The sequence below is a fragment of the Mucor velutinosus genome (genome assembly GCF_035048745.1).
Source record: "Mucor velutinosus strain NIH1002 chromosome Unknown tig00001553, whole genome shotgun sequence".
Taxonomy (NCBI): domain Eukaryota; kingdom Fungi; phylum Mucoromycota; class Mucoromycetes; order Mucorales; family Mucoraceae; genus Mucor; species Mucor velutinosus.
The window spans coordinates 894083-919853 of NW_027041930.1; the positions used below are offsets into that span (position 1 = coordinate 894083).

Here is a 25771-nt window from a genome sequence, read left to right on the forward strand (position 1 = left end):
TCATTGAAAAAAACAATCATAGAAAAGCTATCCAAAGCTCTGATTTTATTACAACAGCATTCCTATCGTCTAGCGCCAGGCTCTTCAGGTGCGCCTCCCATTGTCATCAACATCAATGCACCACCCAAAATGAAATACCAATACTTTTGAAAGAATGATTTCTCTTCAATCTCCTTTTCATCGATAATCTCGTCATTGACCTGGGCTGTTGGTTTCTTTGATTTGGATTGTTGAGCCTTCTTTTGAGATGCGAAATTTCCAATCAGAGGCCTAACATAGTGCAAATATAGTTATCAACAATTTTGCACGTATTTACACGACACCATTTAAACTTACTTGGGGCCAGGAATGGGTGTTCTCACCTTGATGGAGCTGGTGAATGGCTTTGTGACAATAGGATACTAAACACCACATACGCAAATACATATGGCTCACTAAAACCTTCTTAAAAACATGATTCAAAATGCCGTACCTTGATATCTTGTTCACAATAATCTGAGCCGGCATAGTAACTGAAATAGTAGAATTCATTGTTTTCGTCCAAGTTCAAAACAAACTCGTCGCTCCAGTTGCTGGCTACCATTTGACACTGTACGAATCAAGAATGAGTGATCGGTTCGTTTGAATTTAGCTCATAAATCCAGAATTACCATTCGAACTGATTGCAATAAAATGTTGCCTGTACGTTCATCTTTAAGCTTGATTTGATAGTAAGCATCCTTATTGCTCTTGAATTCGACAATCTCGTTATTGGTGGGAACATATTCAGGATAACCCGGAAGTCCAACAATCTCGCCACGTTTGATATATTGTCCATCCTTTTGGTGATAGACTGATAATGTAGTAGAGGGCTGCCATATCGCAACAATGAATATTCGGATGCATTTGACTTATTACTACAGACTTACTTGTTGTTCGGTTTGCTGTGCCAAGGTTAATTGACAAATAAACACAATGGCTAACAGCACGCAACTAAGGAATGAAGATACACGCGACATGGCTATTAAATGAGCAAATGCAATAGTTAGTGTTCTGTATCTCTACCTATCAGCTGCTTCATAGTGTCTACCTGTCTGTATAATTTATGTATAATTGTGCGTTCAAGAAAAGAATCCAAGTATCGAGGCGAGTGACAATTAGACACAACTTCCATGGCGTGGTTTCAATCAAACTATAGTAACCCACAAACTGTTCCTACGCACACATAAACAAGCTATGTGGTTGATTCAGCAATGGCATCCCTGGGAGATGCTTATTTACTCTTATAGTGTACAGTCCTATTATGATGATAGAGGTGCAAAGTATCAACGTTTGCATCCAGTCATTCAAAGTATAAAACCTTGGACATTATGTAGAATTTTTTCTGCTCTTTTCATCACATTATCACCACCGCAATTATCATGGCTCATGCATCGTCTCTTGTGATTTCGGCCTTGTTAGTATCTTCATCTACTCTTGTCGCAGCTGGGCTAAGAAGAAGGATACGTCGTTGATTAAGCAGACATGTTCTAAAAGATTTCGATGAGTGCATAGGCTCTGAATGAGAAGCTGATTTGGCGCATTAAAATTAGCCTCTTCTTCACACTTTAAAGTTGCATACAAACGTTCATCAACAATGCAATAAATAACCTTAGTTCCACGTCAACTCTCAAATATGCGGATCATGGCCCAATATAACAGATGCTACATGATCTTCAATTAGCAAAGAATCTGGTGTCGTCGATAATGCGTGATTCATCTCGCATCAGCAGCAGCTCTAAACATCAGACCCATCCATGATATGCCATTTGTACATTGTTTATTACTATTGTATGCTAATTCTAAAGATTTTCTACTGTTATTACCACTCCAGCTTCTTTTTTTCGGCTGAGGCTGCACACTTCTCAGCGACATCAACGGGACAAGCGTTGATGGATGTAAACCCACTTCCGCCTTTACCCTCTTTCTCTAATGCAAATTCCCAGTAATGAATAGGACACATCAGCACAGGGCCAATCTCAGGAGGATAGTCGTCTTCTGCCACCTTGCCATGATAAGAAAGGTCGGCTCCTGCATGTGGGCAATACCTATCTGCTGAAAATTGTTTGCCTGTTGAAAGTGTAATAATAATTCTTTCCTTGTCGTTTGGATCAACTTCGATTTTAGAATCATTTTCTTCGTACTCTTCTTCGAATGTAAATGAGTATGGATCTGTAGCTGTAGCTGTTGTTGCTGCGCTATCAGTGGTCTCAGACTTCAATACTGCTGTTTCTTTTTCTTCTTCTTTGTCGTCGTCCTTGCTGGCAGGCATATCCTGCGCTTTATCTTTCTCATTCTCCTCCGAGGTTTTGTTTACAATTTCAGATTTAGATGAGGGTACTTGCTTGTCTTTTATTGTCAGATCCTCCAAAGACTTTGTGATGTCTTTTGGTGGGTCATTGACTCTTTTGTATTTGATAGTGGGTTCAAACATGATAATGGCTAAAGTAAAGACACCAGGGGAAATGTAGATGGAGACACAAAACAAGTAATGATTCGGAGATGGGGAAAAGAGATCATATAAGTTTATTTCTGCTGCTTTTTTGTCTGGTTCAATATTTATGCACATAATGAGAAAAATTATCCATTGATTTCAATCAAACATTCATAAAGAGGCCAATGGACGCATGTTGTAGCTAATGTTAGTTGATGAAGCGAGGAGATTCGGCCGGGAAAATGCCACGCTTATTAGGAAGATATTGGATGAGTACTGGTTGATCTTGTTGAAATGACTGAATGTTACATGATATAAAGTTGGGTATGGATTAATGATTGAATTTAGCTATTTAATGCATATATACATGGAGTTTAAGGGCAAAAAACATGGAAGTAAAGCTCTGAATAGCCATTAAGAAGAGAAAAAGGAAGTATTTATATACCTAGTGATTTCCGAATTTCTGATTTGACATACGAAATAGATTAGGTACGAAAACTCCCTTGGCTGATAGGAACAGACTACATTCTTCTCGTTCGCTCTATTGACATGATAATGAATGAAAGAGGGGCTAGGTACAAATCATCATGGTATCTCCTGCAGTTCTTGTTTTTGATGCTAATGTGAGATTGACTCTTCCGCACATGCTTATCTGTTGATGCCACTATAATCCATGGTGGCGTCGAGAGATAGGATACTGATTGATCATATGCCATTAACTGATACTTGGCAAAAGCCACGCCCACGCTTATGATGTCTATGTGGTGCGAATCATTAAAATCACATTTCCAGTCATATTAAAAACATTCAAGCAAGGTGTTTGATTTTAAATGGATTCGTCAGGTGCCCTTAAAAACCAACCCTTCATGTCAAAATATGCTGTTTAAATATCTATCCATTGATTTATTGTATATACACTAGTCGATTCATGAATTTAGTTGTTGTAGAATGGGTCTTCAATACGGCGATAACATGCGAGGTACTTGTCGCCTTGATTTCTGGCAACCTTCTTACCCTCCTCTGTAGCAGTGCGAACATGAGGAACAGCAGGATCATTCTCGCACTCCTCGTCTGTCAATTTCTCGAATAAAGGATGTTCATCCAAATGCTTCACCATCCACAAATGTAAATCTTTGACATCAGTAATGGTGTATAAAATACCACCTACGCGAAGAGCATATGCATATTCAGCCAACAAGGTGGAACTAAAGACAAGACATGAATACATTGACTTTCAAGCACTCGCACGCAAAAAAAAAAACATACCTAATGATTCTAGCCTTGTGCTTTCTTTGTTTAAAGTGAGGATCAGGGAACAAGAAAAAGACCTTTGAAAGTTGACCCTTTTCGAAAAAGTTGGGTAAAAACTTCATGGCATTCATACGCATGATGGAGACATTTTGATAATCTCCAGGCTTCTGAATACGGAGTGCCTTGATTCTTTCGTATACGTAGTCTTCGACCTTGGTACGGATCTCCATACCAAGCATCAATTTGTCAGGGAAAAGAGGTGCTAAAGCAATCAAGAGACCACCGTAACCACAGCCAATATCTGCAAATTCCACCTTCTTTTGTTCCTCTCCTTCTTTGGCAGGATAATACTGAGGGTAATGTCTAGTCCAATCCATCAATTTGGGTTCGGCAGGGCTATTCAATGGGTTCGTTTAGTTGTCTTGCGCTGTCAATGTGGAAAGAGAAATCATGTCAACTTACTATTCCAATTGATGGTCAGAGAAAGGGTTGGCATGAGCACGTTGACGATAGAAACGTTTCTACATTTATAAATGAGTTGAGCAGTTTTTAATCAAACTTAGCAGACTTACTCTAGGGAGTTTGGCCTCGACTTCAGACATAGTGGATGTAGGTGGTATTTGGTGGTAGTAAAAGCTTTTTCCCTTGTGCTCATATTTTGATGGGATATCAGTTGAATTGAAAGAGATCAAGTGGCTTGACATAGCGGTGACTTGTAGTCGCCTGGTTACTGCCGTGATTTAGATGGGCATTCCCTCTCAACTGAGAGTTTAAAGCCTTGGTGAGGATTTAGGTGGGTATAGCATGGCGTTCGCTTAGCATGGTATAGCAAAGTGTTCTGGTACTTGTTGATAGTATCAATCTCACAGTTCCGAGTCTATAAACGCTCATTAACAAGAAGGTTTTCTGATCCATGAGATGTTATTGAATCGCCGCAAGGAAGAGCCATCAAAGCTGCCTGCATAGCCATTGCATTTACAAAGTAGTTGTTGGCAGGAAATCAGCGGTATGTTGAAATACCAAAAACGAGATGCTACCATGCTTGGAGCGAGAATCTCCTAGTCAAGACGTGTATAGCCTAGCCATGATTCTCAACATTTGAGCCCCTTCAAATCAAGCAGATTCTTGTGTGCACACACAAGCGGACATGGGATGATGCTTGCTTTCCGTTTTAAACTAGTACGTACATCTTTCTGTATGTTTGTCCAAGCTGCTGAAGATTTATAACCTTAATGTGTGGAGCTGAGATAGTAAAACTGCATTTTCATGTGATACTTCTCTATTTAATAATGCTGCCTCTATCCAACAACAGTTTATTTTTCCTTTTTTTTCTTTACAAATTACCTTTCATCATGACCACTACTACCTCTGCTGACGCTGCTGCTAACGAAACCATCAATAACCCCTTTGTAAATACACCCACTGAAGGTAAGCTCCACTCTTGGTGATCCGCACAACTACAGTGCAACGACTCTAACATTGGCGTCATTGAAGGAGACGATACCAATATCAGCGCTCAGGACACATTAAAACTCTTGGAATCCTTAAAGTTGGACAGCACTACTAATACCGAAATTCAAGCCCTTTTGACTCGTGCAAAGAACGGAGAGGCTATCGAACGTGAAGTGGTCATGAACACTGTGGCTTCACTACTGTCTGCCGATAGCGAACATTTAGGCGAACTCACAGGATCTATTGGTGATTTTGATATCCAATTTCGATAAATAAATAGCAAAAAAAGGTACCCAAGTCAAACGCCTTTTTTATTCACACAGTACGGTACATCACAAATGAAGGGAAGGTTACATTATCTTGCGACACATTTGTACACATTTCAGGTCTTGATCCCCGCTTGGAACTAGACGCATCAAGAATGCCGCCTCCATGAGTTGTGTATACAGTACTTTTTTTTTGGATATTTCTCGTATATTGGTTATCATGTGAATCAAAGTGAGTGTTTGTAGAATCAAAATGGGTTTGTTTATCAAAGTGAGCCAGCTTTCGAGCACAATGCTATGCAAAACACCCGACTTTTCAGGTGAGATGCAAGAGGAGCTCTTTATCTTTTCTTTCCTGAGGAAATGACTTCATCATTTAGTAAAGTAGTTTTTTTACTGGTAGCATCAGGCATAATTTATAAGCTGGAGATATTATTGTAAAGTGTAGCTTTGTTTGAATGAGGTCAATCTCTAACACCTTTGCATGTTGCATTAGAATTTGCATTTTGAATGGGCATTTTACAACAAATAGATCGATCAGATAGGAAATTGCGCATCAAAATCAAAAATAAACTAGTAATTTTTAGCCATGTTGCTTTCTTTATCGACAATTCTCCCCAATTAAGCTTTTAAATGCATTAATTACCTTCATGATGAGGAGGATGATGATAGCACTGGTTTTGCCAGCTGCCGGCGTCAGAAATTTTTCAATTCCCGCTTTACATTTTGTTCTGATTTGATGCTTTTCATAATTTTTGGACACAATCCGACCTATTTTGCCACATTCGACTATGTAAATTGTGATGATCATCACCTACTTCCTAATGCGTCCCTGGTGGTAGGGCGAAGTGGTAGAACTCCCGTATGCCAACGGGAGGATCCCGGTTCAAATCCTGGTGAACGCAAGTTGTTTGATTTTTTTGACGTAGTACTGATGTCCTCGTTTGGTGTTTTGTGCTCTTATCCATGATCTATATTTTGACGATTTCCGCAAGACTGTACTGGCTCTAGGAGTCGCACCTTATTAGTAGTAGATTTCTTTCCCAACTTAGTTCAAAAAATATCTTATTCCCCTTCTTTGCAGACATTGGGTCCACCAACAGTCTTTTCTATCCCTCAGCATGACATTTAAAGGACTTTAAATAAAACCTGGAGCTCGACTTCCCTACAAAAAAAAAAAAAAAACAAAAAAAAAACTACTTCCTAATGCTTCTTTGAAGCTCTTTTCAAGGCACATCCAATGGTGCACAGAAAATTAGTTGCTTCAAATAAACTTATTGTACAATGATTGAAAATATAAAATGAGGTTTTTGGCAAAAATGTCAAGATTTTGCATACAAATGTTCCACAAATAAGGTTTCAGAGGCTGCGTTGGATCAAGAGGAACATTTTGATATAATATATGATGTAGTAAAATCCTTCATTTTTGAGGTCAAAAACGCAATCAATTGATTTTCAACAAAATCCATGAGGGATACCTCATGCTTTTTGAGCCATGTTTTTTTGGTCCCAAAAATGTTGAGCAAAGGTATGGGAAAGTAAGTGCTGGATGAGAGTGATAGTATGGCGTTCTTCTGGCAGCTAAAAGCGGCTTTTAGCACGAGAAAACTAGGATCAAATGCATCCAATATTCGCTGCATTTTGCATATTTTTGAATAGTAAAACACGATGCTGGTATCCTGTCTGCCCGTATATGAATTGTTTCTATTGATGCATACGTGGATCAGCCTAGAGGAGTCAGATTTACAGATACCACAGTCCGTATACAAGATCCACGCGTGATAATAGACACTCAAATAATGAAATTTCATATCCTGTTAGACAGCAAAATGGATATTTTCAGAAACTACTGAAACTAGCATTGTTTGCACATTGCCGTACGCTTTTTTAAGGTATTCTTCAAGTGTAGATGCATCAACAAGTACTGTGAAAGGCGTTGGCGATCTTTTAGGGCGGTGCAATACATTTACTTGGTAAGCACATTTGCAACGGCGATCCTTTTGGTACATAACAACAAGCCTCATTTAGAGCCAATCAAGGCGTTTTACATAAACGACAACAAAAGGTGGTAATCCCCATCTTTTTCATCTTGCTCTTTCATTCCCTTTTTCTTTTCTTTCACATATCAAAAGAGAGAATCATGTCACAGACATTGTCTACATTTGCTTTTCTGTTTCCAGGAAATGCAATGGTCAACTCTTTGCTAGCCACGTCCTACATCTCCATTATTCCCAATTTACTTCTTTACTTCGTTCCTCCCGATATCAAGCCAACTACATTAAATACGCTGGTCAATTTCGCAGTGGGTAAGAACGAGGGTTGCAGGGCTGCCAGCACACGCATTTCTGATTCATTCACGTAGGTAGTTTGCTGGGAGACGTATTTTTGCATTTGTTGCCACACGCATTTAATAGTCATGAGCATCATGAAGACAGCAACCATAGCCACCACAACCACGATACCAAGTCAATTCAGCATGGTAGCAATGATGAGCACAAGAGCGTGTTGATTGGATCAGGTATATTTGCTGGGCTATTCTTCTTTTATGCAGCAGATAAAGTTATGAGAGCATATTTTGGAAAGATGGGACACGATCATGGACATGATCATGGTAAAAAACACGATGAACATGTTGTGGATCAAGTGGCTGTGAGAGAGGGCATGCGTCAACGCAAGCCTAGTAAAGACAAAGAGCAGACCAAAGAGACAGAGCACAATCATCGTCAACACGATCACCATCACCATGCGCCCTCAGCAGATGTGAAAGCCAGCACCTACCTCAACCTATTGGCTGATTTCACGCACAATCTCACTGACGGTATCGCTATGGCTGCCTCGTTTTATGCTTCACCAGCCATTGGTGCCACTACTGCTGTTGCTGTCTTTTTTCATGAGATTCCTCATGAAGTGAGCGATTACGCAATTCTATTGCAATCCGGCTTCAGTAAGAAACGTGCTATGATGGCTCAATTTACAACCGCCATTGGTGCCTATATTGGCACATTTATTGGTATCTTTATCGAAGAAATGGCTCACAGTAATGCCTCTCATAACAAGCACGATCACGATCATCATCACTCGCACGGATTGTTAGGTACCAGTATGACATGGGGCGATCTCATTATTCCCGCCACAGCTGGCGGATTTTTATATATCGCGACAGTGGGTGTAATTCCTGAACTATTGGAGAGCAAAAGCAACAGTAAACTACAACCATTCAAGGAATTGGCAGCAATGATATTTGGTATGGCATTGATGGCTTGCATTGCTTGGAATGAATCTCATCACCATTAATACCCCCTCCTCACTCGTACAATAATATATATTCAAGCTTACATTTGTTCTATTTTGCACACTTTTTTTTGAATTCTCACCTATATACATGTAGAGTATCAATAAAAAAAATCAAATCATGTAAATCGAAATGGACAATTGGTTCCTGAATCCTATGCAACCAATGAGAGAGCGGATATCGGGTATTGAATGCCATCCGGAAGGGAAGAGATAGGCAGACCCGCTCGGTATATGGCTGTCGCAATGCCACGCAGAGTAGAGATCCTTCTTTTAATTATTCAATACAATGGTGCGTACCACTATAGGATGATGAGAGTAATGAAAGAAAGAGACAGAGAGATAGATGGGAGAACGATTTGCTATTGTCTTGAAATGTGGATGGATGTCGATCAGTGTCGAGAGATGATTTAGTGGATGGATGTACTTGGAGATGGATGTCAACATGGATTGGATGGATGGATAAGATCAACATGTGGATTGTGGATATATCGTAGACCTTGAATCGATAGATACGGCAGAAACTCGGCATGGATCAACGGATGGACAGTGACACGCTGGATGAGATGTATGGATGCATTTTCAACATGCGGATGCACAGGCTCATGCAATCACTACACTCATGCAATCTCTCTTGTTTTATTTCTTTTCTACTTGAATCCATTGCAACAAACAGGCGATAGAGACTAACAATTCACTCATTATAGGCCGACGCTTCTACTGTCACCATTCGCACTCGTAAGTTCCTTACTAACCGTTTGCTCCAACGTAAGCAAATGGTCGTCGATGTCATTCACCCTGGACTCGCCAACGTCTCCAAGGACGAACTCCGTACCAAGATCGGTAAGATGTACAAGTCTGATAAGGAAGTCGTCTCTGTCTTTGGTTTCAAGACCCACTTTGGTGGTGGAAAGACCACTGGTTTCGCTTTGATCTACGATAACGTTGAGGCCTTGAAGAAGTTTGAGCCCAAGCACCGTCTTGTCCGTATTGGTCTTGCTGAAGCACCCAAGGGTGGCCGTAAGCAACGCAAGGAAAAGAAGAACCGCGAGAAGAAGTTCCGTGGTGTCAGAAAGTCCAAGAAGCCCAGAAAGGAGTAAACTTGATATCGTGTTTGACTCTATGCAATCTCTTTATTGCAATTCAATCGCTCTCCTTACGTCCTTGCTTTTTTATATTGCTTGAAATCCAAACATTATTAAAAAACTATACAATTAAACACATGGTAATTATGCTAGAGAAAACGGATGGAGAGAAGAGTGTAAAAGAGGAGCGAATATTGTAGGCGGTAGCCGCATATAAGAGATTAGTAGAAAGCAGACATTGGATCTTGCATAATGTAAGCACTTATAGCAATGCTGGTCGAGACATCTTGTTATTAAACCATCAGTTACTACATTCATTAAGCGTGCATACATGTAGACAGGGCATGAATCTCTGAGTGTGTTGGTAATTTTCAACTTTGTATTTGATAGCTGGTAGCTTCGAACTAGCTATGGCGAGCATTTTTAGGAACAAAGCTACTTTACTTTCAACAGCAGCATGATCAATTAAAATACAGTTGTTGGAGTGTTGAGTAAAGGTGCTGCATTCTGTTTTTTTTCCATTTCACCTTCTTTCTCTTTTTTTTTCCCCCCTTAATACAAACACTAGACAGAATGGGCATCTTGTTTAGTAATTTATGGAATAAACTGTTCTCCAAGACTCAAGTTAAGCTCATCATTGTGGGCTTGGATAATGCAGGCAAAACGACGATTCTGTACAAACTGTGAGTACCAGTCAAGATATATATATATATATATGGTACAGCGCTGACACACACGATTAGGCTCATGAACCAGATAGTTACCACCACACCGACTATTGGAAGTAACGTGGAAGAGGTTGAATACAAGAATCTAAAGTTTGTTATGTGGGTAAAGTATCCAAAGTATCAAGGAGAAGGTTTAATATGAAGATATTAAATGAAAATCCTTATTGTTTGGGAAATGAAAATTAGGATATAGGCGGTCAAGAATCCCTTCGAAGCACATGGAAGACCTACTATATCGATACAAAGGTAAATGGGAATGGCCATATACACTAGACGGCCGAACATTAAATTATGGGCTTAGGCTGTGATTATGGTGATTGATAGTACGGATGTTAATCGACTTCATTTGGCGGAACAAGAACTGCATCAAATGATGGAGAGCGATGTAAGTTCATTATGATAGAATAGAGATACTGATGCGCTAATGCCATGAACCGTAGCAATTACAAAATGCCAGTTTACTCGTATTTGCAAACAAGCAAGATGTGAAGGGTTCATTGGGTGCAGCAAAGATCTCAGAGGCGTTAGGACTCAGTAAATTAAAAGATAGACAATGGCACATTCAGGTAAATCTCAAAAGGGGTATTCCACATGAGAGCTGTGTTTTGACTTAAAAAAAACAATATAGGCTTGTTCTGCATTGACAGGAGAGGGGTAAATATATAGAGTATTGGGCAGTTTTCGTGAATGTTAATTTATATTTGCCCTGTTTTTTATAGGCTGTATGAAGGATTGGATTGGGTCGTATTACAGATTGCAGGATCATAAATTGTACAATAACATGTCAAACGAAAGAAAAATTATTAATATTTGATAAAAAAATGTGTGAATAGAATCATATACACAGTGATGAGGGCTGACGAAAAGGAGCATTTGATCTGCAACAAAATAACGTTTCAAATGGGTTGGACGGTAGATGCTTCGAGCCATTCTTCCATAGAATGGCTTACCGTATCTATAAATCTCGCAAAACACCAAAAACAGTATACAAACACCTGCTGTAGTGTGCCGTCATAGTAACCACCAGTAGAGGGCATGCAAGCTCACTCAAATGACCGAAAGGTGTAGACAGACGATTGCACGTGCTTTAGCATTGTAATTGGTATAGTGAAAATTCATCGCCGCAATCTAGATGCCCATTGGTACCACATCATGTCAAATAAACCAAAATAAAACTGTGTGAATGGAATCATCTACGATTATAAAAATAGGGGAGACCCAAGGAGAACACATTTGATCTGCAAGCTAGAACTGTAAACATCTTGGGCAAACCTCGTGCAATCACGTCTCTGAACGGCCCTGACGCATGGTTGTAAAGGTAGAACTTTCTAAACCTGGCTTAGCACTACTAGTGCAAAATGTTCTGTATATGCAGATTTTTCCTATTTGTTCTATATAAGAGAAAAGCCTTGATTTTTTCCTTTCTCCCTCTTTCTCTCTCGTATCCTAATAATACCTGTATCCATATAGAGTATTGCAAATATGAGATCTATCACAGCAATTCTGGGTTTTTGTAAGTGATAAAATGGTGTCCACACAAAGCAAAGGCTAACTGTCAACTTTTTGGTATAGCCCTTATTGCTTATTGTTCCGTAGTGTTTGCTGACACATTGTACAGCGTTGTATCTGATGATCCAACATTAGATATCGGTGTCATCATCAACAACAATGTCTACAAATTGAAACCGTCTGCTGACAGCAACATCTTGTTTCAAGGCATGGCTCCCTCCAATGCCAACTATTTCTATGCCAAGCTTCAAAAAGATACTACTAATATTGTGAAACAGGAAAATTTCACTCGTTCTGCAGTTTCTGCCAAACAAACGCTCAACGAATTCTTCAACCGCAACTGGAATCGCAAAGATATGGCCACCTTCAAGCCTATTAGTAGTATCTCTAAAAACTTTAACCGTCGGGCCGATGATGAATTACATCCTGTTGGAGAAATTCCTACGATTCATGTCATTGCTGCTCAAACCGACATTGATAAAATACACAACCATTACAAGCAAGACATTGAGGTCAAAGTGAATATGACCTACATTAGGTAATTGTTTGCTGAGGCATTTCAGTGTCGTATCTAGACTGATGTTCTATGTATAGTACCAACTCGGTCAGGACATTCAGTAACGTGAAATTCGAAATTGGTGGTCGATCTTCTCGTCAGTTCACCAAGTTTGCCTACAACATTAAACTGGATAAAAAGAAGGATGATGACACTTTAAGTGGTTATCAAAAGCTGAAATTACGCACCACCGTCAGTGATCCTAGCTACATGCGTGAATTCATAACAACAGAAATGCTCTATGCTGCAAATCAGCCTGCAACCAAGGCATCGTACGTCAGGTAAAAATCAAGACCACTGGCTTGTGTATGGCACTTTGTTTACGCTAATAGTCATCGATTTGCAGATTGTTTATCAACGATAGAGCCATCGGTTTATTCACGCTGATGGAAAAGTACGACAAGGATTGGCTTGCTAATGAGTTCAATGCTGGCGGAAGCAAATACCCCCAGGGCATTCTGTATGAAGGAGAAGGTGGAAGAAAAGACTCTGTGCGAGCTGATTTGTCCTATAAAGGAGATAACCCATCTGCCTACAATGCTTCTGCATATTCTGTTGCAGAAAAGTCAAAGTTAGGGGTTGAAAGCTTGGATGATTTGACCACCTTTATCAAGTTTATTCATGATCAGCGTGAATTCCAAAAAACTGCTAATGCCGAAGCTATTTCAGCCACTGTATCTGAATGGGAAAAGCAACTCGATGTAGAAAACTTTCTTGTAGCGTAAGTAGACCCAACGTCATTCTACTCCTAATAGGGATACTCATCACATGTTGATAGTATGGCATTCGAGTTTCTTCAAGGCTTCTGGGATGGCTATCTGCAAAACTCAAACAACTACTTTCTCTACAAGTCTCCTGAAACAAATCGCTTTGTGTGGATCTCTTGGGATTATGACTATGTGATGGGAAGTGGCCCAGTGAATATGAAAAGTCTGGTGCAAGGCGATTACACAAGCTTCAAGGGATTCGATACAAGACCTTTGACCATCGCTCTCCTGAATGTACCTGAATTCAAGACCATGTTTGAAAAGAACTTGAAGACCATTGCTGATGAGATTTATAATCCTACCAAAGCCAATCCTGTTATCGATTCAGTTGCTAAACTTATTCAAGATGATGTCGCTTGGGATCAAACACTGCCTCATGTCAGAAAGGGACTTGAGTTCTGGACATTTTCATTAGAGAACCTGAAATACGGCAACTTTAACAATAATACAAACCAAAACGAGGGCATCCCATCCACGCTCAGTGTCACTACTGGTGCTGAATTTTTGATTCGTTTGAATACCAAGGTGGATTGGAAGAAGGCTGTTGCCGGAAATACAGGGCATGTGTCGTTGTATGGCGTTAAAGAGTGGATCAGCGCAAAGTACAGTAACTTTAACAAAAAAAACTCTTATAAGCCTCTGCTACCTTTTCTTCCATTGAGGAATTAGAATCAGTTTATTTATCATGCAGTGATATTCGCTTTTCAATAAAAGTAAATTCTCGAACTACATTCAAATGTTACTCAATCTCCGTATCAAGCTGCATACTATCTTGTTACTGCGCGTTAACCTCTATATGGAGGCCAACCCCTTTTTTCTTGAATTCATTTATTGTGCAATACATGTCGTGTATCAAACAACTCCAGCCTGCTGAAATATGGATGGTGGTGCTTGGCCATATACATGACGCGAAAATGATGGCCGAATGCCGCTTGATTTGCAAGAGTTTGAAGCCTCTGGTGGGCCAGTGTTTGTACAAATCAATGAGCATAAACTGCAATGACTGGGCAGAGGAGTGCTTTCTCAAGCTGATCAAGCATCTATCCAACATTCCTGACCTCTGTCATTTGATCCAGGTTATTGACTTGAGAACGTTTGGATTCGAGGATGATGTATTCAAAACCTTCTTGCCATTTGAGATGAAAAGATCGATGGATTATACACTCATGGATGACAATGAATTAAAGCTCTGGTTGGCAAAGAATGTTTAGACAAACCAGGCTACAACATCCCTAAATATTCGAACTCAAAGTGGAGCACAGTTCAACGTCAAAGTCGGTCCAAAGTTGGTACGCTATTTGGTACACAAGTGTCCCCATATCAACACATTCATCGTCCTAAATCTGATCATCGCACAGAAAACTGTTATTCTGCCAAATCTTAGCAGCCTAAAGGCATACGAACTAACGTCGTGGCGATTTCGAGGACTTGAGCAACTGGCGTGTTTATGGAGGCGTCAAAAGGCCGGGAAAACACGATTCGCTTAAAGTACGACATCCCTTACATTGATAATGTTAAATGGCTAGTCTGGAGTAGAGGAGCATACAAAGACTAAAGAATCATATATACGAGCGTAACGAGATTGCATCTAATTCAGTATTCGGTAATATTAGTCTTAATGGGGTTTACCGTAGCCAAGCAAAGGTGAAAAACTATAGTGTTCAAGCAGTAAATTTGGTTTCTCATTTTGATTATTAATAAGCTTACCAACAACATAACGCATCAAAATTTGCATGAATTGGCTTTACCAAAATTAAATAGGCCTCCTATTCGAATTAGAAGTTACATAGACTGCAGAACTGCCCTTCCAGAAGACTTAAGCTACTAAAGATGTGATTCATGCCGTGTAAACAAAAGCCATAAAGAAAAACATAACCAAATTGGATAGTTTTTAAGCCTTCATATCTTGACATGTAGACCTTTCTGAGCCACCGGAAAGACGCCAAACAATTGTACTTGAGTAGTAGTAACTTCCTGACACCTTTGCTCAACTTTTTGGACCAAAAAAAAAAAAAAAAAAAAAAAAATGGCCAAAAATCGACCAAAAACCATGAGGTTCTACCCCTCATGGTCTCCATCGAAAATCAAACGATCGCGTTTTCTACCTTGAAAATGAAGACTTTTACTACGGCATATATTAATTCAGAATGTTTCTCTCAATTCAAAGCAACCTCTGAAACCACTTTTATGAGGTTTTCTTATGCAAAATCTGGCTATTTTCGCAAAAAACCTCATTTCAAATTTTATCAAATTGCTCAATAGTTTCATTCAAAACATCTATTACAATTAGTACCATTGGAAGCGCCTTAAAAAGTACCCCAAGAATGTATTAGGAAGCGTTGGGTGATCATCACAATCTATATAGTCGAATCTCGCAAAATAGTTCTTTCAAGTCGAAAAAAGACAAAATCTGTCCAATCTTGAACAGAAAAAAATACCTGAGTTTGAATTAATTTTGGCGGCGACGCTGCTGCTGGCTAACCCAAATACCTTTCTGATGATGACAATAATGATGATTGCAATACTAATTAAATGGGGATCATAGAATTGAAAGAACAGTTGTTTAGTCCGAAGATTTTGCTTTTCTTGGTAATTTTCCCTGTAAAGGCGTCTTTTGCAATGACAATATCTCAAAAAAATCATTGTAGATCTTATACAAGTCCTGTATTTATGCATGGCCAGTTTTATGTCGCCATCTCAGGAGCAACAGCAGCAAATGGTATGACAATACTACTACCAAAAAATGTGGCGCAAACGGAGAATGCAGCATAAAACCTGAACTCTTTTTCATATCGTTTCAATAATAGCTTTCGTCGATACCAGTGTATAAGCAAAAGGAGAAGGATGCATGGAGGAATACCTCCCCTTCTGACTCTAATATACTATTAATTGGTTGTTTAGAATCTACTTGATATGCCAAATTTTTATTATCCTTGATCTGGAATGTGTTTGACGACGAGAGCCCACAAGGCGACACCGTTATCAAGTGTAGCGAGATTGATCGGTTAGTTTACTACATACTCGATTGCAGATATTATGTTGCACAGATATAACTGGTATAGCACATAGGAGACAATCTTGTAGTCTTTTTTTTTTTTGGAAAAAGGGAGGCCAATTTCATTATGAAATAGAGACGATGAACATCTGATATGATACTTTTATTTTACATACAGTAATACACACTTGATTATTATCAACATGAACGACATGTCTCTACATACTTCAAGACTGAGGACAAGCAAAGCCGCCAGTGGCAGGTGTAGCAATCACTGTTGGTTTATATCCCAACCAATCGAGACCAAAGAAATGTAAAGTGATCCAGAAATGCAATGGCAACGCTTCTCTTTGATTTGTGTTTGCTGTTGACACACTGTTTTCAGGAGTATTAAAAGGGACCATATGCTGCGGAGAACACGCTTTACAGAGATCGACAAAGGTGGTATCCGTACTATCTCGTGCTTGGTAATCGACACGGATGGGCAGCTGGATGGTAGAAATGGCGTTGGGAGCCAGCACGATATGCTCAGGATTGGGGTCATCGTTGTGTAACCCTTTTCCTATGATCAGGCCAGTCAAAGCGTCCTTGGCCAACGCCTGGATTTGTACTAATCGTGTAGGTACGTGGTTTTGTCGGTTATCCACCGTGATATTCACTAGCCATTCGCTTTCAAATGCAACATTGCCTACCATGACGCCCTGTCTGGTTTCTGTGATTTTGGCGGGAGTGGTGAGTGAGGCACCTTCAATGCGCATCAGTGGCGTCCGAGGCCATAAAAAGTAAGCAATGAGAACGGCCACAATCAAGCTAAGAAAAGTAAAGAAGACCCAGCCCCTCCTACCACAACCTCGCTTCTTGGCAAGTGATTCTTGCTGTTGCTGTTGCTGCTCTATCTCTTTCTCTCGTTTTTGCTTTTGGCGCTGTTCAATGATGCGACGACTGGGTCTTTGTCCACAGCTTACAAAGCAGCAACCAATCCAGAATCCACGGCTGCGATGCTCATAATCATCATCATCCTCTGCTGGAGAAGAAGAAGATGGCTTTTTCTTGCTGTTGAGTTTTGCTCTGGATCCTGCTGGACTCATGTTGCGAGTATCGTAGCTAGCCTTCTCTTCATCGTCGTAATCATGCTCCTCTTCCTCCTCGTCATTATGGTAACCCCATTGCCGTTCATTTTGATAGTACTTTTGACCATAATGGCCGATTTCGATATCGTCATAGTCGTCATAACCACCGTGCTTTGTCGAGTAGTCATCGCTCATAGTGATGGTGCGTTTGTCATCAGCGACAGGAGAATCAACAAAGCAATCACTCAGCGAAAAGGATCGATGATCGATGGTAGCGTTCTTTTCTGATTCAATGAATTGCGCATAGATGGGTTTCTTTTGTTGTTGCTGTTGCTGTTGCTGTTGCTGTTGCTGTTGCATATGGTGTTGTACCAGCGTATCTTGGCTTCCAAAGGGTCGACTGTTTCTTCCATGTGGTGGGCCTAAATTATTCAATACAGAACTGGAAGCAGAGGAAGGCGACAGGGACAAATCCAGGTTGAGAAATGAGGTGGTGTTATCATCAAATAGAGTGGATCTTGATGTCTGCTGTTCCGATGGATGCACTATGTATGTCAATTAAGCATATGCCTCTTATTTATGCATCTAAGGGCATATGTATATAGTTACCTTGTGAAGGCTTTCGGGCTGATGTAGCTCTGATATTGCCATTGATCACTCCCATATCCAGCTCATCCGCAAAGGATGCTGCACGTGATCTAGTTGTGTCTGGCGTAGTAGGGGTGAGTGTACTAGAAGACTTCATAAATGCACTAGCAATGGTCAATCTTCCAGGCACAGGGTCTGTTGTGCTCATGCTGCTGTTATTTGTGGTATTGAGGGTCTTGCCTGAGAAGGACGAATGGGATCTTTCTCTGTATTGCTGGATACTCTGCATCGAGTTAGTGGATGAGCTGGTGTTGTTTGTGTTCATAAACCGATCCGCTACAGAAAGACGACTGTTGCTACCAGCAGTTGGGATGTCTGATAGAGTGGAATTCGATAAAGAGGTGGATACAGATGGCGAGCACTTTTGTGCAGCTGTTGTTGTAGGTAATGGTGGTGCCTGAGAGAGTACGGGCGTCGAGGTGTTGGAATAGCCTGATGCCATAAAACGGTCTGCTATGGAGAGTCTTGGTGGGTCTTCTATGACAACAGCAGGTACTGATGGTCTTCGATTTTGCTGCTGTTGTCTCTGCTGCTGTTGTTGTTGCTGATGGCCTGAAGCACCTGCCGATACAGACTTTGATCGCTTCTGAGTTGCGGCATGCCGTGTTGCAGAGGTAGATGCAGTGGGCGTAACTTTTTCTGACTGTCTGCGTAACGAAGATCGACGCTTGGTTCTACCAGATGTTCTGCCCAATGAACCAGCAGCAGCAGAAGGACGTCTTGGGTGTGAATGTGTTGCCACCATATGGAATTGATGTTGCTAGAAGGTTGGTTCAAGATGAAGAAAGAAAAGGGAAAGAAAGAAAAAGGGAAGCAAGGATTTGGGGGGAGTAAATGGATGGGATAGAAGAATGTATATCTCATTTACACTATAAAAGATATGTCTTGTATAAGGAGCTTTGTTCAAACCTGCTGCTATTGCTGCTGATGCTGCTTTTGTGTTTTGCTGCTGTGAATCTTCTGCTCATATCATGATAAACTCCTCCTCCTCCTCAACTTTCTCCCCTCTCTTTCAAATATAGATTGAATGATCCCTTTCTTCTTTTACTTGCTCTCCTCTTGATGCCCCCCTTTTACTTTTCTTTCTTTTTTGTTCGTATAAACTGTATATAACATGTCAACGTTTTAATACATTGATACGACATGTCTTTTCTCTTGTGATAGACATGGGTGCTTGGCCGTGCACTCCTTGTTAAGTTGAAGCGGGAAACTATGATTACACCCAGTGAGGGGAGATCCTCTATGCTCCTTGATTCATATCAGAATACGCGATACAACAACTTCTTCTTCTTTATGGAATATTGACAACTTGTCATCATTCAATATTTTATTAATAGACGTTTGAAATTCATACATTGTATAGGGGGGGGGGTGCCATCTTGTTGTATTTGCAACGCCTAATCGAAAACGGCATTTAACAAGCAGCTTGCAGAAACACTCAAACAAGGAGAAAAGCCCCAAGGTGCTACTACGATCAGATGGAGCCTCTCTATTCATTGTATCGACCAGTTACACCAAATCTATATATAATAGTAATTAGCACCAGGCGAATCAAATGAACCATTTCATTAATCTTGTTTGAAACTCATTATTGGCTTGCTTACACAAATGCTCTTTTAGCTTGAAATCCTCTATTTCTCTCTTCTTTTTCTTTTCCTCACTCTTACAAAAATGAAGTTTACAAACCTTGTTATTTGCTTATTTTCTGTCGCTTTGAGCCTAGTGTCAGCACAACAAACGGTTCAAAGTGGCGCAAGCACAAATGCTGTCATTTCACAATATGGCAGTACATTTAAAAATGCCGGTGGAAGTGTTCTTCATGATAAAGTCAATGGTAAAAAAAAAAAAAAAAAAAAAAAAAAAGCATCAGCCCCTCCCCTCCCCTCCCTCCTTTCTCTTGCAAACCCCTAACAACAATCATTCCTAGTGTACATTATTTTTTACGGCAATTGGTCTTCCACAGAAGCTCAGCAAGAACAAACTATATTTATGAATTTCATCGATAACATTTCATCCAGTCCTTGGTTCAGCTTATGTAGGTGGCAATTCTCGAATCTAATTTATTTATAGCGGGTAACTCAATCTCCTTAATTTCTTTCCAGTGAAACAATATACAGACAAGAACGGAAAAGCTGTTACGGGTCCTCTCAATTTAGCTGCTGCTGTCAATGACGCTGGAAGTCATACACTCAACTTGACAAACACAATTCACAAGCAAATTGTCTTGGATGCCGTCAATTCAGGCTTTCTTTCACCTGTCAACCGTTTGGATAGTAATGGCATTTACATCATTATGGGTGGCCCAGATGTGTCAGACAACGATTTCTGTAAGGTTAATTGCGGCTACAATGGTTACAGTGATGAATTTCAATACATGTTTATTGGCTATCCCGGCATTTGTCCTGATACGTATGTACACACTCCTATCTGGAGATGAGCCATTGTGGCGCTAATATCCTGTGTTCTTTTCTAGATGCATTCCTTCAGTCAACAAAGCTTCATCACCCAACAACTCACCTGCCATGGATGCCGCCATCACTATTTTCTCCCATGAAATCCAAGACATCTTGACAGATCCCAGAGGCGATGGTTGGGAAATTCAAAATAGCAACGTTACAATTGAATTGGGTGATTTCTGTTCTGGACAAGGCACCAGCTCAGATCAATTCGGCAACATTACCCAATCCAGCACGGGATCATACAACATTGAAGTCAACGACCGCAAGTATTTGGTTCAAACTGTGTTGGATCTCTCAGCACAGCAATGCAAACTTGGATAAATATGTTGTATATACCCTCCCTACCTATTTTCACCTGTCAAAAATACTCTAACTTCATCAAACTTCATATTAAACATGTGGAAGATTTAAATTCTGCATTCTGTATTTTTTCTTTTTACTCTCTATCTCTATACAACCTGTCCATCTTTTTTTATTTCTCTAAATAAATAGCAAAGTTTAGACCTCCTCATAATGCATCGGCCAAATGTTGCTGTCATCTATACAAACCTCATGCCCTGCAAATCATGAGCAAGAATAGTGAGACGTTATCTTGTTGATCTAATGCAATAAGATCAACACCAGACTCCATTTGTTTGCATACACAAATCGTGAGTTGAGTGTTTGAAACGATTGGTCAAAACCGTCAATTAACAATGAAATCAACTAGAGAGCATGTATAAAAGACCACATCAAATTCTTGCGACAATGCTTTCTCGTCACTCATCTCAATCACAAATGAAATTCATCTCTTGTATCAGCGCTCTCTTGGCCCTTTTACTGACTCAATATGTGGTCTATACGCAAGCCGGCTTGGCTCCAACCAAGCATTATGATGAATGCGATTGTTTCGTCTACCGCGGCGGTGCTATCTGCCCTGGATCTACCTTTCAATTTGAAAGCCAAGGCAAGCATGGCTATTGTAAGGAAAAGAGACTGGATGAAAATGGCAAATGCAAATGCTATGATTGCGACTCTTGCTATTTGATCAACTTATTTGACTATCGCTAGGTACATATGTAATATTTATTTAAATTGTAATAAATGGCTGTATTCCTCGAGGTCAGGAGTATCATCGAGCTCTCTGTATTCAATGTCTGTGTTGGGCAACAATTTCTGCAAAAGTTGTTTGGACTTGCTCTCACAGTCTTCTTGGTCTTTCAGCGCCAATGCCTCAAGGTGACATTCCTCCAACACAAGCCTTTTCACCTTGCTATCAAAAGGCGCCTCGGTATCTCGACTGATCACCAAAGTAAAGAAATCCATCTGCATGGATTCCAATAATGGCACAGATGCCAAAAGGTCGTCCAATGGCACACGATTACTATTAGGATCATCCACTTCTTCTTTTGACTGATTGATTCTCAAGTGCTTTAGATGCTTGATGTTGCTAAGAGCTTTCAGGAATTTCTTCTCTCCGCTGCATACCATGCCCTCGTAGGATGTATTCGAGACAGTTAGTGAGGTCAATGTGTGGATTTGTTGTGATTTCATGAGTAGCTTGAAAGCTTCTCCAGCAAAGAAATCTAGCTCTATCTTTTCCAATTGAATCCCAGTATTATCCATTGCTTGGAATACGGCAGGCGTCAGCTTGAAGCAGTTAGTACTGTAAAATTCAAGTTTAGGAACCTGCTTAATGAGCTTGATCAGACCTCTTGTCTCTGTATAAACGACTTGGTCATTGTTCATATTTTCTGCGTTTCTGATGACCAGGTTCTTTAGATTGGGGTACTTCTTGGACATGTAGACTAGCCATTGATCGAAATCAGATACAACGGTGAAATTGTCAATAAACAGTGTTTCCAGTTTCTCGGCGTGCTTTGGTATTCCTTTGTAATTGCCCAATGGCAATCCCACCTGTGTAAGAGAGAGAAGCTCTAGGTTCGGCAGGTGTGTGTGTATTTGCTCCATATGCTCAATGGTGGTATTGATGTATTTGAGGTCCAGTAGCTTGACATTGGGGCAATTCTTCAGATAGTCGTACAATACAAACTTCATTTCTTCATCATCCATGCCTATCAGATTGAGACTGAGGTTCTTGAGTTGAGGACAAGCAGTATTGGCCAGTAATGAAAAGGCAGCGACAGGTGCTCCAAACTCTTGCAATGAAGTAAGTGTTCCAGCCCAAGGCTTGAATGCTTCACACACTTCCTTGTCATCATAGTCGCGTTGGGGGCGTTCTGTATTGAGATAGCTGAACTCTTTGATATTGGGAAACAGGGCAGGCAATGTCATGTACGTGTAGACATCCAGGGCAATTTCGGATACATGTAGCTTCTTTACTAGTTTACCGAGCTCTTTGTGTTTGGTGAACAGGGTGCGCATGTCTGCAAAGTTGTCCAATGTAGTGATCGTGACAGATTCATGAATGGCACCGGATGCTTGAATTGCAGTGTAAGCTGATTTATTGACTCGCAAACACTCGAGCTTCTCCTTTTTGGACAAATAGGAGAGGCAATGAAGCAGTAATTCAAGTGGAAGGCAATCAATCATGGTGTATCAAAGAGTAAAGAGTAAAGGGAGGAATGACATACGTTTGTTTTAATATAAAACACGTATCTCAGGCCGCCATATTCACAGTAATCACATTATTGGCTAATATAGGGGTTGTCCAAACATTGTTTGGCATTTGATAGCATAGATTGATATTTACAGAGATTTGAATAGTAGTAATTTTTATTCTAATTTTTTTTTTTGGTATTAAAGAAAGCAAGAAAAAGAAAAAAAAAGAGAGAGAGAGAGAGAGAAACAGACATCTATTATATTTACTTGGACTTTGCAGCCATTTCCTTCTTGTACTCTTGGATAAGAGCCTCTTGGACATGAGTTTGAACAGGTTGATGGTCCTTGTATTCCATGGAGAACTCACCCTTACCTTGAGTGGCAGATCTCAACTCGGTAGAGTAGCCAAACATGTCGTTAAGGGGAACATCAGCAGTGACATTAAAGTAATCTTCTTGGATTTCAGTGTCAACCACAGTTCCCTTACGCTTGTTAAGACCACCAATAACGGAACCTTGGAATTCGAGAGGAGCAGTAATAGCAACATTCATGATGGGTTCCAAAATGGTGGGCTTGGCCTTAGCAAAGGCTTCACTGAAGGCGTTCTTGGTAGCAATACGGAAAGCCAATTCACTGGAATCAACAGCGTGAGAAGCACCATCTTCCAAAACCATACGAACACCGTTGACAGGATGACCGATCAAAGGACCCTTATCAAGAGCATCATTGAAACCCTTTTCACAAGCAGGAATAAAGTTGGTAGGAATGTTACCACCAATAACACGGTTATCGAAAGCAGTATCCTTGCCAGTCTCTTCATCACGAGCCATGGGTTCAAGCTGACCAACAACACGACCGTATTGACCAGAACCACCAGATTGTTTCTTGTGGGTGTAGTTGAACTTGGCAGGTTGAGTGATGGTTTCACGGAAAGCAACACGAGGTTTACCAGTTAAGCATTCGACATTATATTCACGCTTCATACGTTCAACATAGATTTGCAAATGAAGTTCACCCATACCAGAGATAATGGTTTCCTTAGACTCGGAATCGACATGAACACGGAAAGTAGGATCTTCCTTTTGGAAACGATTCAAGGCCTTGGAAAAGTTGGGAGATTCCTTACCCTTAGGGACCAAAGACAGAGAAATGACAGGTTCAGGAACAAACATGGAGGTCATGGTGTATTGGAGACTGCCATCAGTGAAGGTATCACCACTAGCACAGTCTACACCAAACATGGCACCAATTTCACCAGCACCGAGTTCATCCACATCTTCCATATCAGCAGCATGCATACGAACAAGACGAGGCACCTTGATCTTCTTGCCAGTCTTAACATTAGTGATGAAAGAACCCTTCTTCAATGAACCTTGATAAATACGCATATAAGTTAGTTGACCATAACGACCTTCTTCTAACTTGAAAGCGAGACCGACAAAAGGACTGGTAGAGTAAGGCTTCAAATCGACCTTCTCTTCGCCCTTGCTGATATCCAAAGCAGTGTTGGTGACTTCGGTGGGATTAGGCAAGTATTCGACAATAGCATTCAATAAGGGTTGCACAGCAGTGTTCTTGAAAGCAGAACCCATCAAAACAGGTGTAAACTTGAGAGAAATAGTAGCACGACGGATAGCATCAATAAACTGTTCAGTGGTGGGGACCTCTTCCATCAAATAAATATCAGCAATTTCATCATCAACATTGGCCAATTGTTCAATCAATTCATGACGCTTCTCAGTGGCAAGTGGCATCAGATCTTCAGGAATATCACGTTCGATCAAATCCTGACCACTTTCACCTTCATTGTAAAAAGCCTTCCATCTAATCAAGTCGACAACACCGTTGAACTGATCTTCGGATCCAATGGGGATCTGAACAGCTGCAGCTGTCAATTTAAGCTTTTGTCGGAGTTGATCAATGATACGGAAAGGATTGGCACCAGCACGATCCATCTTGTTGATGAACGAAATACGAGGAACATTATAACGACGCATCTGACGATCCACAGTGATCGTTTGAGATTGCACACCAGAAACAGAGCATAAAATCATAACAGCACCATCCAACACACGCAAAGCACGTTCCACCTCAATAGTGAAATCAACGTGGCCTGTACATTGATCAGTATCCGCTTTTTCCCCCCACTTCTATTTCTCTCTTACCTGGCGTATCAATAATATTGATATTATTATCACCCCAACTAGCATAAGTAGCAGCTGATTGGATAGTAATACCCTTTTCTCTCTCTAAATCCATGGAATCCATCTTTGCTCCAACACCATCTCGGCCACGAACATCGTGGATTTCCTTGATACGGCCAGTGTAGTAAAGAATACGTTCTGTACAGGTAGTTTTACCGGAATCAATGTGAGCAGAGATACCAATGTTGCGAAGCTTTTGAAGACGTTCCTAGGGTTGCATTCCATTCAGTCCTCAATGCTGTTGATGATTTTCATTGTGTTTATACTTACAAGATCCTTGGCTTCAGCTTCAGATGATTGCCAACGACGACCGAGGCCAATAGGTAACAGAGAATAGGTATTTTGTGGGGCTGCCTGTACAAATGAAGCAGTAGCAGCCTTGAAAGATACCTTTCCCGGAATACCTCCAAGTAAGGAACGTACAAAGGACATGGTACGGATATTAAGATTTTATTATAAGAGTAATATAAAGAAAAAAAAAAAGAGAGAAATAGTGG

The 25771-nt window shown here is 40.4% G+C and overlaps 13 protein-coding genes across 13 annotated transcripts; 7 read left to right on the forward strand and 6 right to left on the reverse strand.

Moving 5' to 3' along the window:
• Window positions 1-62: 62 nt before the first annotated feature.
• On the reverse strand, window positions 63-998 carry NOP4 (RNA recognition motif-containing protein; the record flags this gene model as incomplete). Its single annotated transcript, XM_064826900.1, has 5 exons — window positions 63-270; window positions 337-401; window positions 473-589; window positions 651-851; window positions 909-998. The coding sequence occupies 5 exons, from the start codon at window positions 996-998 to the stop codon at window positions 63-65; spliced, it is 681 nt and encodes a 226-aa protein (XP_064675957.1).
• An 842-nt stretch (window positions 999-1840) lies between these two features.
• On the reverse strand, window positions 1841-2452 carry ATC70_007642 (uncharacterized protein; the record flags this gene model as incomplete). Its single annotated transcript, XM_064826901.1, has 1 exon — window positions 1841-2452. The coding sequence occupies one exon, from the start codon at window positions 2450-2452 to the stop codon at window positions 1841-1843; it is 612 nt and encodes a 203-aa protein (XP_064675958.1).
• Window positions 2453-3386: 934 nt separating this feature from the next.
• Window positions 3387-4305, reverse strand: ERF2_3 (Eukaryotic peptide chain release factor GTP-binding subunit; the record flags this gene model as incomplete). The annotated part of the gene is made up of 4 exons (XM_064826902.1): window positions 3387-3657; window positions 3719-4099; window positions 4166-4224; window positions 4276-4305. The coding sequence occupies 4 exons, from the start codon at window positions 4303-4305 to the stop codon at window positions 3387-3389; spliced, it is 741 nt and encodes a 246-aa protein (XP_064675959.1).
• A 750-nt stretch (window positions 4306-5055) lies between these two features.
• SAC7_3 (GTPase activating protein (GAP) for Rho1p) lies at window positions 5056-5427 on the forward strand (the record flags this gene model as incomplete). Its single annotated transcript, XM_064826903.1, has 2 exons — window positions 5056-5131; window positions 5198-5427. The coding sequence occupies 2 exons, from the start codon at window positions 5056-5058 to the stop codon at window positions 5425-5427; spliced, it is 306 nt and encodes a 101-aa protein (XP_064675960.1).
• A 2182-nt stretch (window positions 5428-7609) lies between these two features.
• ATC70_007645 (uncharacterized protein) lies at window positions 7610-8715 on the forward strand (the record flags this gene model as incomplete). The annotated part of the gene is made up of 2 exons (XM_064826904.1): window positions 7610-7727; window positions 7784-8715. 2 exons carry the CDS (start codon window positions 7610-7612, stop codon window positions 8713-8715), a joined length of 1050 nt encoding a protein of 349 aa, XP_064675961.1.
• Window positions 8716-9001: 286 nt separating this feature from the next.
• UTR2_2 (putative glycosidase CRH2) lies at window positions 9002-9812 on the forward strand (the record flags this gene model as incomplete). The annotated part of the gene is made up of 2 exons (XM_064826905.1): window positions 9002-9004; window positions 9420-9812. The coding sequence occupies 2 exons, from the start codon at window positions 9002-9004 to the stop codon at window positions 9810-9812; spliced, it is 396 nt and encodes a 131-aa protein (XP_064675962.1).
• A 558-nt stretch (window positions 9813-10370) lies between these two features.
• Window positions 10371-11293, forward strand: ATC70_007647 (uncharacterized protein; the record flags this gene model as incomplete). The annotated part of the gene is made up of 7 exons (XM_064826906.1): window positions 10371-10480; window positions 10541-10628; window positions 10712-10771; window positions 10827-10910; window positions 10966-11091; window positions 11154-11179; window positions 11245-11293. 7 exons carry the CDS (start codon window positions 10371-10373, stop codon window positions 11291-11293), a joined length of 543 nt encoding a protein of 180 aa, XP_064675963.1.
• Window positions 11294-12007: 714 nt separating this feature from the next.
• Window positions 12008-14026, forward strand: ded1_2 (ATP-dependent RNA helicase ded1; the record flags this gene model as incomplete). The annotated part of the gene is made up of 5 exons (XM_064826907.1): window positions 12008-12038; window positions 12098-12572; window positions 12629-12871; window positions 12937-13311; window positions 13369-14026. 5 exons carry the CDS (start codon window positions 12008-12010, stop codon window positions 14024-14026), a joined length of 1782 nt encoding a protein of 593 aa, XP_064675964.1.
• Window positions 14027-16579: 2553 nt separating this feature from the next.
• ATC70_007649 (Aa_trans domain-containing protein) lies at window positions 16580-18815 on the reverse strand (the record flags this gene model as incomplete). The annotated part of the gene is made up of 2 exons (XM_064826908.1): window positions 16580-17967; window positions 18032-18815. The coding sequence occupies 2 exons, from the start codon at window positions 18813-18815 to the stop codon at window positions 16580-16582; spliced, it is 2172 nt and encodes a 723-aa protein (XP_064675965.1).
• A 926-nt stretch (window positions 18816-19741) lies between these two features.
• Window positions 19742-20850, forward strand: ATC70_007650 (uncharacterized protein; the record flags this gene model as incomplete). Its single annotated transcript, XM_064826909.1, has 4 exons — window positions 19742-19904; window positions 19998-20105; window positions 20173-20479; window positions 20544-20850. The coding sequence occupies 4 exons, from the start codon at window positions 19742-19744 to the stop codon at window positions 20848-20850; spliced, it is 885 nt and encodes a 294-aa protein (XP_064675966.1).
• A 426-nt stretch (window positions 20851-21276) lies between these two features.
• On the forward strand, window positions 21277-21579 carry ATC70_007651 (uncharacterized protein; the record flags this gene model as incomplete). The annotated part of the gene is made up of 1 exon (XM_064826910.1): window positions 21277-21579. The coding sequence occupies one exon, from the start codon at window positions 21277-21279 to the stop codon at window positions 21577-21579; it is 303 nt and encodes a 100-aa protein (XP_064675967.1).
• Window positions 21580-21594: 15 nt separating this feature from the next.
• On the reverse strand, window positions 21595-23061 carry ATC70_007652 (uncharacterized protein; the record flags this gene model as incomplete). The annotated part of the gene is made up of 1 exon (XM_064826911.1): window positions 21595-23061. One exon carries the CDS (start codon window positions 23059-23061, stop codon window positions 21595-21597), a length of 1467 nt encoding a protein of 488 aa, XP_064675968.1.
• Window positions 23062-23333: 272 nt separating this feature from the next.
• On the reverse strand, window positions 23334-25706 carry ATC70_007653 (uncharacterized protein; the record flags this gene model as incomplete). The annotated part of the gene is made up of 3 exons (XM_064826912.1): window positions 23334-25183; window positions 25236-25482; window positions 25545-25706. 3 exons carry the CDS (start codon window positions 25704-25706, stop codon window positions 23334-23336), a joined length of 2259 nt encoding a protein of 752 aa, XP_064675969.1.
• Window positions 25707-25771: the final 65 nt, after the last annotated feature.